The 19,139-nt window shown below is 45.2% G+C and overlaps 2 protein-coding genes across 4 annotated transcripts in view; both read left to right on the forward strand.

Annotated features, from left to right (window-relative positions):
* The first annotated feature begins 3,556 nt into the window (after nt 1-3,556).
* HERPUD1 (homocysteine inducible ER protein with ubiquitin like domain 1) lies at nt 3,557-14,820 on the forward strand. 3 transcript variants are annotated; one of them, XM_022555908.2, is made up of 8 exons: nt 3,557-3,788; nt 6,855-6,932; nt 7,020-7,094; nt 8,454-8,584; nt 10,566-10,688; nt 11,247-11,597; nt 12,930-13,035; nt 14,061-14,820. In XM_022555908.2, the coding sequence occupies exons 1-8, from the start codon at nt 3,654-3,656 to the stop codon at nt 14,223-14,225; spliced, it is 1,164 nt and encodes a 387-aa protein (XP_022411616.1). In that variant the 5' UTR covers nt 3,557-3,653; the 3' UTR covers nt 14,226-14,820. The 3 variants fall into 3 exon arrangements, with proteins under 3 accessions (XP_022411616.1, XP_089759249.1, XP_089759250.1); XM_089903123.1 differs by lacking the exon at nt 10,566-10,688; XM_089903124.1 differs by lacking the exons at nt 3,557-3,788; nt 6,855-6,932 and having other exon boundaries at nt 7,082-7,102.
* Nucleotides 14,821-14,931: 111 nt separating this feature from the next.
* The window catches only part of NLRC5 (NLR family CARD domain containing 5), a 129,943-nt gene continuing 125,735 nt past the window's right edge, over nt 14,932-19,139 (forward strand). Inside the window, exon 1 of the mRNA XM_089903105.1 lies at nt 14,932-19,066. The gene's annotated coding sequence lies outside the window, so the exon portion shown is untranslated. The remainder of the gene's footprint in view (nt 19,067-19,139) is intronic.

The raw sequence follows: 19,139 nt of genomic DNA on the forward strand, positions 1-19,139 counted from the left end.
TGGGCCCATCAGTTGAACCACTGAACTATACTTGCCCATACAAATTGTGTATACAGGTCCCCTGTTGGGCTTATCAATAATTGCTTATCAATAATCAATAATTGCCATTATTATTTTCATTCAAATCCTTCAAAGTTCAGCTCGAATTCCACCTCTTCCATCCAGTTTTCTCTGTCTCCCCCTCTCCTCCTGCCTCTGTGTAACTCCTCTGTGTAATCATAGGTCCTTCAGAGATGGATGAGACTTTGGGGCTGTCTTTTATTTCTGTTTTTGACTGTCTTATCATGCTCGCTGTATTTGTAAGATCACTGAGAACAGGGTCACTCCGTGTTTATCTCTCTATTCCTGGCATGTTGACCTGAATTTAATGTTTTTATAAATATGGTTGGCCCTCTACATCCACGGGTTCCACATCCACGTATTCAGAGGACTTTTTGTCCCGAAAATATTCTGAAGAAAAAAATTCCAGAAAGTTCCAAAAAAAAAAAACTTGAATTTGCCCCACTCTGGAAAGCTTACATAGTGTTTACATTGTATTTACAATTATTTACATAACATTTACATTGTATTTAGTAATATAAGTAATCTAGAGATGATTTAAAGTAGATGGGAGAATGGGACTTCCCTGGCCGTCCAGTGGTTAAGAAAGACTCCACGCTTCCACTGCAGGGGGCGCGGGTTCAATCCCTGGTCAGGGAACTAGGATTGCACATGCCGTGCAGCGCGGCTAAAAAGTTAAAAAACAAAAAGTATATGGGAGGATGTTGCATTGGTTATATGCAAATACTACGCCATTTTATAGAAGGGACTTGTGCATCCAAGGGTTTTTCTATGGGGGAGGGGGTGGCAGGGGGGAGTCCTGGACCCAATCCCCCATGTATATGAAGAACAATTCTGTACTATAGGCAGAATCACAAAAGTCCTTTCCAAGGAGCTGTCTCGTTGAGAGATAACTCAAGAGGGAATCACAGAAATTGGATTGCCTTTTCCCTAGGGAAAAGCACACCCCTTTACTTTCTTACTACTGAGCGAAAATGGATGTGCTGTTTTAAGGGGACCTGACGCTTGCCACAGCAGGCTACAGGAAACCATGTTATGTGGCCTCTTTAATTACCCAGTGAAGCTGCTATCTCCTGCCCGGCTGCCTGCTCGAAGGCTTCTGCTTGTTTTATCTGGCCTGGCTCCACTGGTTAGCTTCTAGCTAGCTGGAGGACTAGCAGATTGTAATCAGTCATTTCTTCCATGCTGATGTATGAAAAACAGGACCAGCTACATAATTTGTGAGACCTGGTGAAAAATGAAAATGCAGGACTTCTTGTTCAAAATTTATTAAGAATTTTCAGAAGAGCATTAAACAAAGAGTAGAGCCCCGGAGGTGCCACACCCATGAAGCCAGCCTGGATGAAAAGGGACTGAGCCCTTCTCAGCCAACAAAAACCAATCACAGAAAGCTGAGCATGGGGACAATTATCTCCAAAGCGCTTCACCTCCCTTCTGAGTACAAGCACTGCTGAAAAGGAAACCACCCGTGTTCTGTGTTATATTAAGGCTGATTGTTATGGACTGAACTGTGTCCTCCAGAAAGATGAATCCCTAAGCCCCCAGTACGCGTACGTGACCGTATTTGGAAATGGGGTCTTTGCAGCTGATCAAGTTGAGGTCATTGGGGTGAAACCCTAATCCAGTATGACTGGGGTCCTTATAAAAAAAAGTGGGGGGTGGGAATTGGGACACAAAGACAGGCATGCATAGAGAAAATGACGTGAGGGCACGCACACAGGGGGAGCACACTATGAACACGAAGGCAGAGATGGGGGTGATGCAGCTACACACCAAGGAATGCCAAAGATTGCCAGCATGGAACAGATTCTCCCTATAGCCCTCAGAAGGAACCAACCCTGCCTGACACCTTGATCTTGAAACCAAGCGGGGCCCTGTGGGGCTGCTGGACACAGAGGCCTTTTTGTCCCGCATTTCTTGTAGGCAAGACTCCAGCCTCCATGACCTTCCCTGAGTTCCAAAGGGCAGATTCGAACAGTTGCTAATCAAGGGGGGAGCAGCCACGAAGCCACCTGAGGCAAGATTACAGGGACCAGAGAAGCTCCTCAAGATTAGGAGACCCCTGCACACACCCTAATCTTGTCAGCAACCCCACCCTTTAGAAACTCCGCAGAAGAAAGAAGAATGTAAGACTATTACCACCTTGATCCTTATTGAATACCCCTGACCACAAGCCCCGAATATGAGACCTCTCCCTATTCCCCAGGGAGGGAGGGGGGGGACAGTTCTTGAGGTGCTGGCCTGCTGTGTTCCCTCTGCCTGACAAAGAATAAAGCCGCCCTTTCTTTCTCCTCCAAGACTCTGTCTCTGTATCTCATTTTGGCATCGGTGTACAGGGAGCCAATATTTTGGCATCAATCTCAGACTTCCAGCCTCTAGAGCTGTGAGACAATACATTTCTGTCCTTTAAGCCACCCAGTCTGTGGCACTACACCCACCAACCACACCAGGTTCCTCCTGTTACCCTCCTTAAATTTGCCCCACTCTGGAAACTATTTACATAGTGTTTACATTGTATGTACAATTGCCAATGTCCTGACACACCTGGCAAAACATATGTCCCAACAGGATTAGAACAAGGACGGGCCAGCACAATGTCAGTTTTGTTTTTCAAGACTTTTTTTTTCCTACAGAGGGAGGGAGTGTCTACATCAGCCAGGCCTCTGTGGTCACATTTTAGGAAAACTGAGAAACATGCCTTCTGTGTCTCAGCCCCAATTTCAAGGAAGTATGTGTTAGTATCCTATAAAGTAAGGCCTTTTTCGAGCGTCTCCCAGCCTAAGCTGGACTGTGGCCTGCTTGCCACTCATTAGGATGACGTCCCACAGTTAGGGGTACAACGTTCAATTCTGAGGTCACAGGTGAAGGGGCAACATTGGCTCGGATTCCTGCATCCTGAACCCCAGGAAGAAGCTCCCTTCTTCCTGGCCCTTCTAAGGCTTGTCGGGGCGCCCTTCCATGTGGGCTCGCAAACGGGGCTCCCCCAGCAATTCTTTGAGCTGAGGCCGGGGTGGGGGTGGGGAGGCCTCCCCTGGGAGGCCTGACGTCCCGGGCCACCCGGGGAAGGGAAAGGGGAAATGGGGCTGGTGTCAAAAGGGCGGAGCTGCTTCTTTGTGAGGAAACAATTTGCAGAGGCTGCCAAACCGGAGAGTCGGCAGGGTCGGCCCTCCCTAAAGTGCCGTGAGCAACTCGAGCCGGGGAGCAAGCCAGTGTCTCAGGGCCGAGGGGCCCCGCGTGGGCCGCGCGAACCCCTGCACAGCCGCCGAACCCAGGGTCCAGGGCCGCAGCCGCGCCTGTGGGTGACGCCACGGCGGCGGGTTGCATCAGCCTGCTCCCACGTGCTCCGCCCGCCCTTCCGCCCACGGAGCCGGGCGCCGATTGGGCCACGTTAGGGCAGTGCTCTCCGCCCCAGCCAATGGGTGGCAGCCACAGAGGGTTCTGTCCGCAGAGTCCGGGCGCGGGGTTCCTATAAAAGGTCCCCGAGACGGGCGCGCGCGCTCCAGAGAAGCGAACCGTTTCTGTGGAGGTTGTGGCGGCGGCGGCACTTCCTGCCTGGCATCTGGGAGCGCCGCCGAGCCCACAGCACCGTCGACATGGAGCCCGAGCCCGTCACGCTCCTGGTGAAGAGCCCCAACCAGCGCCACCGCGACTTGGAGTTGAGCGGTGACCGCAGCTGGAGCGTGAGCCACCTCAAGGCCCATCTGAGCCGCGTCTACCCCGAGCGACCGGTGAGAGGAGCCTCCGGCTCCAGCTGCCAACACTCCCCTAACCCCGGCTGTCATCCTCGCAGCCCTCCTCGCGTCCCCCTTGGGATGCCACGTCCTCCTCCCCTTTCCCTGTAACTTCTCGCTTCGCCGGCCTTCCCCTGGTGCTCCCCAGGTCCCCTCTCCCAGGCCTGTGGTCTCCCCCTTTCTGCCCTGCCGCCGTAGGCGCTCTCTGACGTGGCCCAGAGGCTGTCACTTCCTCGTTCTAGGCCGCCATCGGCCCGCCTTCCTGACGGGCCGCCTTCCCCTGTCACCTCGCGTCCTAGGTCCCCAAACTCTAACGGCTGTCACACTCCCGCCATACCTCTTCAGACCCCTTCCCAGTCCCCTAGATCTGGCTTCCAGCCTTAGCCAAGCCGCTGAAACAGAAGTTTGACCTTGAGTGAGTCATTTCACCCTCCAAGCCTCAATTTCCCCCAAACGTCGGAGTGACTGGGTGTTCCTCGTTAGGATTGCATCCGATGGGTAGGAATAAGGAAACGTAAGTGCTGCGAAATGAGTTTTCTGAATGTAGCCTCTCATTGCAGAGAGGTGAGGGCAGGGACCAAGGCCCGGCCAGTGGCTAGAGAAACATGGTGAGCGCCCAGGCAGCGTGTACTTAAGGCCCCACACCCAGGAACAGGACGTGGCGCTTCCCCTCCCTGTGAGCTGGACTCCACAGCCTTTGCTTAGTCCCAGGGAGGAGCCCGGGGCACTTTCCGGTAGAAAATGATTTAGAAGGAAAATAGGTGGAAGGAATCTCCTGGAGTCTGGGTGTTAAGACCCTGGTCCCTCAATTGCAGAGACTTCCTCGCTTTCTTTTGGTTGACATATCTGTCAACATCACCCTTAGGGCCGCCCTCCTTCCCCACCACGTGATGGAGGCTATGAGCTGGACCTTCCTATATTTACTTTCTACTCTGATATTATGTAAGTGTCAACAGTGTTTTTTACTGCCCACAACTGTAATTCTCCATCAAACAGGAGAGGGCATCAGGACAGGACAAGATTGTGAAATTGTTCTTTCTTATCTGAAGTGTTGTAACGTGTCAGGTTGTAGCTTATGGGTCAGGTTGTTTTTGTTTCATATTGTCAAGAACGTGGTAGTGAGTTTCCCTTCTGAGCCGTTCTTTTGAAATGTGCTTATTTATTTAATAAGCTCCCATTCCTCTAGCACTCGCCTTGGCACTATTTGCAGTTTCACCATAGCTGCTCCCAAGAAACAGGTGGCAGTGCTGCTGCAAGAATGGCTATTAGGTACGCAAATTGGCGAAGCACGTGTATGTAGCCTCTAGTTGCGTCATTTGGTAAAAGGTGGCGTTTTGGGGGAGGGCTTTCCTTTAGGGCTTTCTTGGGTGAGGAACATCACTCCTATTAAGTCTGAGGATCCAAAGTTGTAAATAAAAGGTCTCTCAGGTCTGTATATTTGTGTTTAAAAATTTTGGTTGGAGCACATTCATCATTTGTTTTCTAATATGAGAAGCCTTACTTTATAATAGTTGTTTGCTTAATATATATATATTTTAAATCAGCCTCTGGATAAAGACGCAGAGTGTCGGTTCAGGCCTTTAACAGGCCTCAAATCACGGGCACCCGTGGTTTTCAAACCTTTTCTAGTGTGAAACTCTTTAATATAATGCAGGACCCCACCTATACAATAACGTTTACAAGTCCAGGTTTATAGCATTTACACATGAAGCTCAGTCAGTGAAAACAATGATGAACACAGCATCCAGTATATCTCTGCAGTTTGTCATAGTTGCCCAGTGTCCAAAAAAAAAAAAACTCCTGATTTATGCAGATAAATAGGTACGGTTATTTTTTGTTAGTTTTAAACAGCTTTTTGCTTTATAATCTTGGGCTACTTGGCAGGAGCAGCTTTGTTCCAAATTTTGCATAATTGGTTATTTTGGCAAGAGTAGATTGAGAAGTTGCTGGTGAGCTCCGGTGTACTGACTTTGGTATGTATCACTTGAAGCCATTATTTAAGTCCAGTTTTAAATTTTATTTATTTATGTTTGGCTGCGTTGGGTCTTTGTTGCTGTGCGCAGGCTTTCTCTAGTTGCAGCGAGCGGGGGCTACTCTTCGTTGCGGTGCGTGGGCTTCTCATCGCGTGCGTGTGCTTCTCATCGCGGTGGCTTCCGTTGTTGCCTAGCACGGGCTCTAGGCACGCGGGCTTCAGTAGTTGTGGCATGTAGGCTCAGTAGTTGTGGCTCTCAGGCTCTAGAGTGCAGGCTCAGTAGTGGGGGCGCACGGGCTTAGTTGCTCCGCGGCTTGTGGGATCTTCCCGGACCAGGGCTTGAACCTGTGTCCCCTGCATTGGCAGGCGGATTCTGAACCACTGTGCCACCAGGGAAGTCCCTTAAGTCCAGTTTTTAAGGGAATTAAAAATGGATTTTAAAAGTGAGATTTGTATAAAAGTGTGTGACACGACTGTGGTTTTAAAATCACTGGAATGGAGTAGAGGGTTCGGAATCTTGACTCTTTAGCAGCAGGTGACCTTGGACAAGTGAATTTTAGACTTTCCCCCTTAAAATAAGCATGGTAAATATAGGGTTGTGGTGTGGAATGTTACCACACACCATCTCCTCTTTAGCTGCATTTGTATGTTGGAAAAAGTCTCTTTGAGGGCTTAAGTTTAGAATTGCTTCATGTTATCTTGGGACAATGCTAGGTGGTTTTAGGGAAGGCTGACTTTGAGTTTTCTCTGAGACCAAACTTTGAGTTTTGAAGTTCGTTGCTGTAGGAGCCCCAGATTTGTGCTTTTTGTGGCAGAAAGCAATTTCCCTGGGAGTTAAGAAGTCAGGTAGCTTGCCATAGGTTTTGTGGACTGGAGGTAGTTTGCCATCCTAAATTTGTTTGCATGTTAGAGATCAGTTTAAAGTTAAGTACTTCCTAAGTAAAAGTTTTGTATATGGAGCCTTTGGAAAAATGTTTTCCTATGATGCTGGGAAAAACACACGTTTAAATTATTTGTATAAAACAGTTTCTTCAGTGTTGGGAACTTGAGGGGGCTAAATGCTGATCTGTGCTGCTCTTTCTTTCCATAAGCATCCAGAGGACCAGAGGTTAATTTATTCTGGGAAGCTGTTGTTGGATCACCAGTGTCTCAGGGACTTGCTTCCAAAGGTATCACTAAATATATTAACTTTTGAATGTTTTTGAGCACTAACAAGGTTGAATTCAGGTCCTAAAGTACCTCCTTATTACTTTCAGCAGGAAACCCGGCATGTTTTGCATCTGGTGTGCAGTGTGAAGGGTCCTTCCAAAATGCCAGAAGCCAGCGCAAAGGTATGTCTGCTTTTTCATGATGATAGCAGTTCGTGTCATTCAGACTCTCAAGGTCAAAATAAAGGAAGTTGGATAAAACTCTTAAGTCTTTTTATCATATAATATTTTGTCTCTTCCCCAGTGAGAATCAGGAATAAGAAACTGTTATCAATACAAGTGAGAGTTCACTATAATAGTAGTAGACTATTCCATTAGTGTTGTAGTGGAAAAGTGGAGTTCTGCAGTACACTCCTTTCTGGGATTTGATTTGATCTATAGTGGCTGTGTATCCAGATCACCGAACTAGCAAGGCAGTCATGAATTTAGCACATAATAAATTTCTTCTAAGGAAACATTGATTTTTATAAAGAGTAAAAAATGACTATATTTCCTTTGGAAATTTTCATTGTGATTGTTTGGATAGGAAAAGGCCGCAGTCTTAATCAAGTGATCTCCTAAGACTTGCTCATGTTAGATGGTCAAAATCCCTCTTTTTTCATTTCACAGTGTTAGTTCAAATATACGGTATTAAGGGACTTCCCTGGTGGCACAGTGGTTAAGAATCCACCTGCCAATGCAGGGGACACGGGTTCAATCCCTGGTCCAGGAAGATCCCACATGCCACAGAGCAACTAAGCCCATGTGCCACAACTACTGAGCCTGCGCTCTAGAGCCCGCGAGCCACAACTACTGAGCCCATGGGCCGCAACTACTGAAGCCCTCCCATCTAGAGCCCGTGCTCTGCAACAAGAGTAGCCACGACAATAAGAAGCCGGCACACTGCAACGAAGAGTAGCCCCTGCTTTCCTCAGCTAGAGAAAGCCCGCGCGCAGCAACAAAGACCCAATGCAGCCAAACATAAAAATAAATAAATAAATAAATTTATTTTAAATATATATGTACAGTATTAATATTCTAATGTGGTGATACATTCTAAATTTGCATTACAACTGTACATCCTGAAACATCTGAATATAGTGTAAGAAATTCTTTAGGTTGCTGGCTGGGTTGTGTTTATAAATCTTATTGGTCAAATTTAATTTCTTAGTAAATTTAACACCATAAGATGTATAGAAAAAAAAAGATGTATAGAGCATTAACAGGAAGCTTTCTCACTAATGATAACTTCATTGGGAGATTTTAGTGAAACTACAGCATAGCTACTCTAGGAAAAAATATGGATTTTTTTTTAGTATCTGTATTGATACTGTGTTGAACAAATTTTAGAATATTCATGTAACATTGCATCTGTTTGATTTTGTCAAGTTCAGAGGTCAGGGTTGGGGACATAAGCCATTCACAGAGAAAGAATCCTTGAAGCTTGATTTCACACAGTTGCATCAGGCCTTTTGTTCTCATGTTCATGTTACACTTATCTAGGTTGCTGAATCCATAGAGCAGCCCGCTGGTCTTAATCAGGGACAGTCTCCTGGGGATTCCTCAAGTGACGGTTTAAGGCAAAGGGAGGTTGTTCGGAACCCTTCTCCCTCTGGATGGGAGAATATCTCGAGGTGAGTGTTGTAATAAAGAAGCAGGTTGTACATGAATGTGCATTATTTGCATCAACTTAAGAATAAGCTGTGTTTATACTATATAGTCATAGAATTTTTAAATGGACAAAATTTTGCTTTATAAGGGCTTCACTTTAAAGACCTCTTCTGTATTTAACTTTTCTTAATACATAGCCTTTTAGGAACATCTAAAAAGTGGCGATGCATGTCCTGAAAATCTGGGCATTTCTCCTCCTACGTGGGTGTGCTTCACATTGCGCTGGCCTCATGGTAGGGAATTAGTGCTGGTGCAGAAAAGCAGCTGTTGTGAGCACTGTGCAGCTGCTTTGCCGAGTGGCTTTGTGCTTTGTCTGTCGCAACAGTGGGTGACAAAATGTGAAGGGATTGTTTGAGAAATGCTCTGCCAAGTACCGTGTCAGTGGTGCTAGGAGAAAAGGAGCAATTAGAGCTTTCCTTTAGCGCGAAAGCCAGAAGCGACTAAATGCTGTGATGTTCGGATTTCACAGCTCTTGGAACACCTTACTATGAAAGATCCTATGGGAAAAAACAGTTTATGAACTACAAGTTGAAACTCTGTTACTCCCCGAGTCCTCTGCCCACCATTTCCTAGTAGTTTTTAATATCTGATTGTTGATAAAGTCAGGTGTTTGAGGAATGAAGAGTTGGTTTTTTTCCTAATGGAGGTTTTCAAATATACACAAAAGTAGAGGGAACTGTATAATGAATCTCCATATAATGATCAAAGTTTTGCCATACTTGCTTTATCTATTCCTGCTTCCCATTTTTTCCTGAAGTATTTAAAAGTAATTCCCAGACATTATGTCAGTTCGTGATCAAAAACAGTATCGTACCAAGACCTATTTGTATTAGAATACAATTTTAGAAATACTCTGGGTATGGAATTTGGTTAAGTTCCATACCTACCATATAAAGTGGATAATTGAATCCATTATTGGATAGAAACACTTAAAACTGTTTCCCTTTTTCTGGCTATACGATTTGAGAATTTAGGCTCATATCTGACTATGAATTTTACCATAATAAAACTTGATTTCGTCCAACAAATATTTATTGGACAGCTGGTGCATATAAGTTTGTTTAAGGATAGGAGTTGACCAGCAGAGATGACCACATAACAACTCCTGATCTTTCCGCAGTTCTGTTAGTTTGAATTTTGTGAAGGGATGCCAAAGAAGTTCACTGTGTAGAGTTCACAAAACCAGAGATGACTCCCACACACACCCTGCCCCAGGCTGCGCTAGATGATAGAGGCATGAGTTTGGTGTCAAACAGGTCTTAAATCCAGCCCTACTACTTACAGGTTCAGTGACCACGTGCAGAACCTTTGTCTTCCCTGAGCTGCACTCGGGCTCCCCTCTGTAAAATGGCGGGGTGGAGAGCTCCCTCCCCACAAGGTTGTTGGGGATCCCGTGAGATAACAGCCCGGTGGCCTTACAAGGCACAAGTGGTCAGTAAGCATGCATGGGTGGTGCCACACATAACTCTGCTCCCCGTATAGTTCAGATCTAGGGGTGAGGGAGAAATGGGTATTGGGAGGAAAGGAGTATTTCCTGCAGAAAAGACTTTGGGAGAGGTGTGACTTTTTAGAGCTGCTCCCTAAAGAATGAATAGTGGGGTTTAGACCTTCAGTGAGACTCAGCAAGTCTAAAATAAGGGTGGGGATCCACTTAGACTGAAAAGGTCCAGCTTGTTTGTACATCATAGTGATGACATCATGAGACCCCAGTGCTGGACAGAGGGCTCTTGTTTTCCCACGGGATCCAGACCATGGGAGGGGGGCTTTGTCAGTACTTTCTGTGATTGTATTACACAGGTGCATCACCCAGAAATCTACGTGTCACTATCATAGAGCTCACTCTTCGGTCTCTTTGTTCTGAATTCCTGATTGTAATTTAAACTTAATTTTCATTTATTCATACTAAACCGACTCAAAAAGAGCATTTTTTTAAATCTTTCATAGGCCTGAAGCTGCCCAGCCGGCGTTCCAAGGCCTGGGGCCTGGTTTCTCAGGCTACACAACCTATGGGTGGCTGCAGCTCTCCTGGTTCCAGCAGATATACGCACGGCAGTACTACATGCAGTAGTGAGTCTTTCCTCACGTGCTGGGTGTGGCCAGGGCTCCCAGAAATTGAGGGAACTCCCACCCCTCAAAAATGCCCAACTTACCCATAAAGTTAGGAAGGGCGGGATGAGTGTGTTTTCATCACTTATCTGCAGAGTCCTTGCTGGGGGTGGAATAGAGTATAAATGATAACTACTGATTTGTGTACTGATCCATAGTTTGCTGACTGATCCATAGTTTGATGACTTTATTTAGAATATGTTATTTCCTCTTTTTTTCTTTTCAATTTGTGATATCTTTAGCATTTTATGAAAATCTTAATTTGCTACTGCACCATATTTTCATGGTGGCCTTGGTGTTTAATTCCAGATGAAATTTACCAAGCACCTTCTCTTAGGAGTAGAAAAGACATTTATAGATATGACTATTAGTAAAGAAGTTCTTCACTAAGTTAAAGAAAAATCAAGTTTGTGTGTGCCTACTTAATAGTAAAAGATCCCTGCGTAAACGAGCTTATGAGAACAAGTCTTCATGGTGCCTTGCTCTCAACAGTATTTGCCTCTGTCATTTTTATTTTAGCTTAGCAGCCACTGCTGCGTCAGGGGCTTTTGTCCCCTCGCCAAGTGCACAAGAGATACCTGTGGTCTCTGCGCCTGCTCCAGCCCCTATCCACAACCAGTTTCCAGCTGAAAACCAGCCCGCCAATCAGAACGCTGCTCCTCAAGTGGTGGTTAATCCTGGGGCCAATCAGAATTTGCGGATGAATGCACAGGGTGGCCCTATTGTGGAAGAAGATGATGAGATAAATCGAGATTGGCTGGACTGGACCTATTCAGCGGCTACGTTTTCCGTTTTTCTTAGTATCCTCTACTTCTACTCTTCCCTGAGCAGATTCCTCATGGTCATGGGGGCCACCGTAGTTATGTACCTGTAAGCGGATGATTTCGCTCTCCCTTTTTCCCTTTACTACAGATTACACTATGAAACCAAGTGCAGATTTTCCTCTTTTTTGAGCAGTCTCAGTCAATATTTAAGGAGGTGTATTTAAATAGTATGTCATTCTAGGATCTTCGATGCAAAGAATTGATGGCTTGGTTACGCATTGCCAAAAACACAACTAATTCTGTGTTAATACAGGAACAACATTCTCTTCTTTTCCTCTAGTTGAGTTACCTGCCAGGTTCATGGACCACAATAAAACAGCCATACTGAGGCATGGAAAGGAAAATTGTATTTGTGTTGAATAAGAACATATTTGTCTTTTATCAGGCTACAGCTGCCTTCTAGGATAAAGGTCAGGCAATGGCTGTGGCATAGTCCTGAAGGGCCAGAGATCCATCACAGACCTGGCATTTGGCTTTATCCATGGCTTAGAGCAGTGGTTCTCAACCAGGGTAGTTTTGCATCTGCCTCTACCCCCGTCCCCAAGACGTTTGGTGGTGTTTGGAGACATTTTTGACTGTCACAGCGAGGGGGGTGGTCCTGCTGGCATCTGGTTGGTAGCTGTTAAACATCCTCTGGTGCCCAGGACAGCCCCACAGTAAATATCCAGCCCGGTATGTCAGCAGTACCAAAGTTCAGAAACCCTGGCCTAGAGTTATATGTCCTTGTATGTGGTGAAAACTGACAGAAGAAATTTTTCCTCTACAGGAAAAATGGATTTTTATTTTAGTTTTTTAAAATCTTAAAAAAGAAATATTTAGAATAATGCATTAAGTACTCATATCCAGTATTAATCATTGTTATACTTTGTCATATTTGCTTCAAGACTTGGGTTTAATTGGGTTTTTCAGGTGCAACTTTTAGTTAATTCTTTAAATTCTATAGTCTCTAGAATCATATATGTAGGTGACCAAATCTAGGTCTTATTAGTATGTTATTACATATAGTCACAGCTGTGTATGTATTTCCCCTTCCCCCTCTGTTCAGGTTTTCGTGTCTGAGGTTTAGGTCAGATGAAGAAGTATTTATTGAGCACATACTATGTGTCAGGTGCTGTTTATGTTGCTGGGCACATGCTAATGAATAAAGCCTAGTTTCCATAGTGCCTGTCAAGAACCTGACAGGCCAGTGAGAAAGTCTAGGAGCTGGTGTGGTGGAATGTCTCTGTAGATGGGCCTGGCTGCGAGCTTCTAATCAGGTTCTGCTCTGATGAGATGAGGGGAGCAAGGGGGACCTTATCTCATTGAGAGGACCCTTAAATTCTTGAGTACATGTCACTCTGATGTTCACTAAGATGGACTTTATATGCTTCCTTTGAAGGCATCATGTCGGGTGGTTTCCATTTCGACAGAGGCCAGTTCAGAACTTCCCGAATGATGGTCCTCCTCAGGAAGCTGCAAATCAGGACCCCAACAATAACTTCCAGGTATGGAGCTTCTGCTGGAGCCCGGCGATCTCGGTGTGAAACACCGGGCTCTCGAGTCCTTAATCTTTAGATACCTTGTGGTGTACCATTTTATTAGGCTCAGTATTTCAAGATTTTTTTCAAATTTATTCTTACAGTGTTAGCTATTTTTAAAACATTGTGTCATAAAATCCATCAGGTATTTTGATCATGTGGCAATTTGCATTTTGGCATATATATGTAATGTTTTTTTTAAACTCACTATTTTTAGTGTTCATTCTCAATAATATGTTATACCATGGAAACTGCTAATGGAGAGTTATTCTAATTAAGGATTAGGAACATAAGCCTGTCTCACAGAATAGATTTCCTGGAAAATAACATACAGAAATAGAACTTTTAGGGACTTCCCTGGTGGTCCAGTGGCTAAGACTCTGTGCTCCCAGTACAGGGGGCCTGGGTTCGATCCCCGGTCAGGGAACTAGATCCCACATGCTGCAACTAAAATATCCTGCATGCAGCAACAAAGATCCCGCGTGCTGCAACTAACACCCATCACTGCCAAATAAATAAATATTTAAAAAAAGAAATAGAATTTTTATAAGGCAGTTTAATGCATAATCCTAAAGGATATTCTTTTTAATATAAAGTGTCACCCTCGAATCTGTTTTTAGAATCCTGTGTTTTCGTTTTTTTTAGTTTTAGTTTTCTTTAACTCGGGACACTGCCAGAATTAGGAAAATATCCACATTTAATGAAGTGGCTAACTTAATTACTAGTTTAATAATAGTTGAAGATCTAGTTACAGTACTTCATTTGATCTGATAGTTGCTGCCAGGAATATTGAAAACTATGAGAATGTTCCAGCACAGTTGTGCTACGGAGGCTGGAGAAGGAGCTCCGTCCAGCCGGGGTTGTCGTCCCCAGGGTCCTGCCTGCCTGGCTTGGCTTATGGGGCAAGGGTCCAGGGAGCCACTCTGCCCTTTCCTGATATTATTGGGTGTTTGTCACGGTCCTCTTTTCTCCTTGTGTTTTATTACCTGTAGGAAGACCCTGATCCTGAAATTGCAGACCCCAACCACCTCCCTCCAGACAGAGACGTAGTGGATGAGGAGCAGACCAGCCCTTCATTTATGAGCACAGCCTGGCTCGTCTTCAAGACTTTCTTTGCCTCTCTTCTTCCAGAAGGTCCCCCAGCCATAGCAAACTGATGGTGTTTGCTCTCTGGCTGCTAGAGGCTTTGGCAGGCGTGGACTGGATCATCTGGTTCTGGCTAGATTTCCTTACCTGGATGTGGCGACAGCACAGAATTAGTAAAAGAATCAACAAAGAGGATGACATGCTTTTGCGATTCTGCAAAAGCAGAAAGTAAGACGCGAAGCCATGATACAAATTGATGAACAAAAAATGCCTAAGGCTTCTCATATCTTTATTCTGAAGAGCTTTAATATATATTGTTGTAGTTTAATAGACATTGTAAGTAGAAGGCATTAGTGTCGCATGTTTATGCCTGAGGAACTTTTCCAGATGTGTGTGTCTGCATGTGTGTTTGTACATAGATGTCATAGATGCAGAAATGGTTCTGCTGGTACGATTTGATTCCTGTTGGAATGTTTAAATTACACTAAGTGTACTACTTTATATAATCAATGAAATTGCTAGACATGTTTTAGCAGGACTTTTCTAGGAAAGACTTATGTATAATTGCTTTTTAAAATGCGTGCTTTACTTTAAACCAAGAGGAGCTTTGCAGAGGTGAAAACCTTTGCCGGGTTTTCTGTTCAATAAAGTTTTACTATGAATGACCATGGCAGAGACTCCTGTCATCTTACCAGTTTACTCCGTTTCCATCATCCCTGGATGGTCAACAGCTGAGTTGCTGATTTTTGAGTAACCTGAATATTGTGCTTCTTTTTATTAAAGGACTGTTTGTACTGATGAAGAAGATAGGGTAAGGCCACGAAAGTTTTAATTTACTAAGATTATGCTTGTGTTTGCCCCCCATTTCCTGATTTAAACAGTACTAGCTTATGTTGTAACCCATCAGAGTTAAATTCCCACGATTTAAAGTTAATGGCATTAAGTACCTTTCACCTGCTCACATGTCATGCTGAGCTTACTTTTGGACTTTAATCCTTCTTTTAAGTATTATTTTTGAGACTAATCTGAAAAGCAAAGTGCTGTGTACTTTTTTTTTTTTTTTTTTTTGCGGTGTGCGGGCCCCTTATTGTTGTGGCCTCTCCCGCCACGGAGCACAGGCTCCGGACGCGCAGGCTCAGCAGCCAAGGCTCACGGGCCCAGCCGCTCCGCGGCATGTGGGATCTTCCCGGACCGGGGCACGAACCCGCGTCCCCTGCATCGGCAGGCGGACTCTCAACCACTGCACCACCAGGGAAGCCCTGTGTAATTTTTAACATGAGTGATGCTGTAAGTAGAATGCTGAAGGCCTGAGAGTGTTGCTTTGGGCGAAGTATAATGAGCTTCTTGTGTCATGGTCATGATCATTTGTATGAATTGTGACTGGACACATTGACATCAAATAAACATTCACTGAACAGTTCATAGCCAGGTGCTGGGTAGATACAAAGCTGTTTTATGTATGGTCGTGCTTTAAAAAGCCAACTAAGATAATTATGTAAGGAGTGAAATGGCATAGAGTTTCAGATAACACCAGACCTCCAGAACAGAGGAATGGCCAGTCAGGAGGCAATGATTATTGATGAGTTATGAAGGCAATGCTTGCTTGAAGGAAGAAGTGACTTGAGACTAGAGGTTTTGTAGTTTTACAAGTGAGGAAGTAGGTGACAGAAAAAGCCTGAGGAGCTGGAGAGAGAAGGGTCACAGCAGAAGCAAGAGTGCAGAGATGAGACTTCCCTCCTGCCATGAAGCTGGATTGATGAAAGTGGTCATTAAGAGTTGATACGAAGACCTTTTAAAACTGTTGGGTGGGAAATCCTATCGTTTTGCAGAGCAAGGGGCGTCATCCTTTGGAAGAGGGGCCTGGAGCCCCAGGCAGCTGGCAGTGCCCAGCTCCTGTTTCTGAAGGAGTGGGGCCTCTCTCCCTGTGGTGTCGGGTTGCATCGATTCAACTCCAGATTCCACCAGCCCAAAATAGTTCCAGGATGGTTGGTGCTCCTGAGGACAGCTGACAAGGGTTCAGATTGTCCCAAGCCCCACTAATACAAGAGAAGAACCTTCAGACAAGAGCCAAGGCTTAAGAGCGCTGTTGGGTGGGCGACATGGCAGAAATAACAGTGCTTCCACAACAGTTACTAAATATAGCATAAGGATGTACTACGTATCACTGTTAATACTTAGGAAATTATTGGTTGGGGTCTCTGTTGTTAAGTAGCAATTAAAAAGCTAAAAGCACAAACCAAAAAATTTCCAAATGTTAGCTCAAGCCATAGTAGCTTTTTAAGTTTGCATTTTCCAAGGTGTGTTTTCTTGAATCCTAGTTCTGTAGAAGAAACACTCCAGAAAATGAGCCCATGGTCAAGTAAATTTGGAAACCAGGTTGATTCCAGTTGGTGGGTTTCTTCACGGCAGGATTCCCGGGGCCTTTAATATGCTGATGTACTTTTGAAGGAGGGTGTGTGGTCTGCGGGGCCCTCTGTTCTGTGAACCTGCCCATGACTGAACGGAGTGCCACGGTTGGGGAAATGCAGTTGTTACTATTAATCAACACCTTGTTTGGCATTCTAAGCAGCAAACAGATGCATGGTGAGAAGTGATGGCATACAACCATAATGAACAACGGAGATAAATATTCTTTATGTGGCCGGGGAGGGGATCAGAAGCCATGCGGATCTATAGTCTGACTGAGAGGGAGAGATTACAGGTCATCTTTGTCAGAAGTAGCTCTTTTACCCATTTCTAAGGAAGTTAGCCCTTTGTCAGAAGAAACTGTAGTGGCCTCCCCGAGGTAGTTACCTTGAGAGATGCTGCTGATTCTTCTCAGGACCTATGCCCACCCCACCTCTCTTTGCTTCTAGACCTATAACCAGACTCAAGTCCCAGCAGGCCTCAAGGAGTGAACAGCTTTTTGCTACACACTGAAAGAGCTGCATGATTTTCCCAATTTATACAGACAGATCTCGGGGGGTGCATGGGAATGGATATTAATGGGTGTGGGTTAGTGGTGGAAGCAACACTGAGTTGGGTCAGGCTGACTTTATTAACGTGGATGCACTAAGCAGAGATTCTGCGTTTACTGTTTTAGCATGAAGAGTGAGGAAGGACACTGATAGTTTAGTTGGCTGAAACATAGTCTAACAGGTGGCCTACACTCAATGAAGTTGAAGTGCCAGGATTGCTTTAGGGAACTGTAGCGGAAGGTATTCTGAATCTTAGGAAGATTGGAATGTTAGAGTGGATTTTTTTTTTTTTAATATTTATTTCAGCTGCGCCGGTTCTTAGTTATGGCACGGGGGATCTTCATTGCAACACACGCGATCTTTTAGTTGCAGCATGAGGGTTCTTACTTGTGGCATGGCTGTGGGATCTAGTTCCCCCACCAGGGATCGAACCCGGGCACCCTGCATTGGTAGCGCGGCGTCTTACCCACTGGACCACCAGGGAAGTCCATCGGAGTGGATTTATCATGTCAGACCTGCTCACCCACCCTGCGAGGGTCCAGAGACACACCTTTCACCACGACTGAGAAATAAATTTGTGAGGGGAGCCCAGCGTCATTGCAGAGCTCTGTGGTCATTCTTCTCTGTAGGTCAGAAATTACAGTGGGAACCACAGTTACTGAACTAGGATCCTTAAATGCAATAGGGATAATCGGATTCCTGGGTGGCAGGGGCCAAGTGGTAGAACTTAAATCACCGGAGATAAGGTGGCTGTGGATACCATTATGGTACCAGCGGAGTCTAAAAAGAAAGAGAATCGTTGGACTTGCAGAGACCTTGGGCATTGGCCAGTTGATCATGGTATCCCTTGGAAAGAAAGAAATGGGGGCAGGCTAACTGAATTCTTGATCTGTGTAAGCAGAAGTGAACAGAAGTCTCAGTTGAATCACCCAAACGGAATCAGCTTCTCCATCAGTTCCCGGACTTGAGACAGCTTCCAGACCCAGAAACCCTCGAATGAAGCGGGGCAAGTCTCCTTGAGGAAGGACCCTGCAACACTGAAAAAATTTACACTGTTTTGCCCAGCCTTCCCCTAAAGGAACCTGAAGCTTTTTATCAAGGTGACTGTGCATTGGGGAAAAGGAAATAATCAGACTTTGGGGAGATGGCTGGACACAGCCTCTAAACTAAAACTAATTCAAGGAGACCCAAAACGTGACTGTGGTCCGCCAGTCAAGAGTAGAAACTTATGGGGCTTCCCTGGTGGAGCAGTGGTTGAGAATCTGCCTGCCAATGTAGGGGACACGGGTTCGAGCCCTGGTCCAGGAGGATCCCACATGCCACGGAGCAACTAACCCCGTGCGCCACAACTACTGAGCCTGCGCTCTAGGGCCTGCGAGCCACAAATACTGAAGCCCTCCCACCTAGAGCCCGATCTCCGCAACAAGAGAAGCCACTGCAATGAGAAGCACGCGCACCTCAACGAAGAGTAGCCCCCGCTCGCCGCAACTAGAGAAAGCCCGCACTCAGTAACAAAGACCCAAGGCAGCCAAAAATAAATTTTTTTAAAAACGCTCAATTTAAAAAAAAAAAAAAGAGTAGAAACTTATGGAGGTCAGGTCCATCTCACAGTAGGTCCAGTGGGTCCCTGAACCCACCTTGTGGTTATGGCCCCAGTTCCGGGATGTATAGTTGAAATAGACACACAGGCACATCTTGTTTTACTGTGCTTCACTTTATTGTACTTCGCAGATAACTGTTTTTTTTTGCAGATTGAAGGTTTGTGTCACCCCTGCGCTGAGCAAGTCTATCAGGACCATTCTTCCAGCAGCATTTGCTCACTTCGTGTCTCTGTGTCAGATCTTGGTGAATCTCTCAATGTTTCAAATCCTCCACCAGCAAAAAGATGATGACTCGCTGAAGGCTCAGATGATGATCAGCATCGTTAGTTAGCAATACAGTATTTTTAAATTAAGGTATGTACATTGTTCTATTAGACATAATGTTATTCCACGCTTAATAGACTATGGTATAGTGTAAACATAACTT

Source organism: Delphinapterus leucas, chromosome 20 (assembly GCF_059928025.1).
Source record: "Delphinapterus leucas isolate spDelLeu-1000000601 "Yukka" chromosome 20, BTC_Dleu_Yukka2, whole genome shotgun sequence".
Classification (NCBI taxonomy): Eukaryota; Metazoa; Chordata; class Mammalia; order Artiodactyla; family Monodontidae; genus Delphinapterus; species Delphinapterus leucas.

Coding starts and splice junctions, on each gene's coding strand:
- HERPUD1 (XM_022555908.2), top strand. CDS start 3,654: ATGGAGCCCGAGCCCGTCACGCTCCTGGTGAAGAGCCCCAACCAGCGC. Junction 7,095..8,453: donor TGCCAGAAGCCAGCGCAAAG/GTATGTCTGCTT, acceptor ACACTTATCTAG/GTTGCTGAATCCATAGAGCA. Junction 11,598..12,929: donor GCCACCGTAGTTATGTACCT/GTAAGCGGATGA, acceptor CTTCCTTTGAAG/GCATCATGTCGGGTGGTTTC.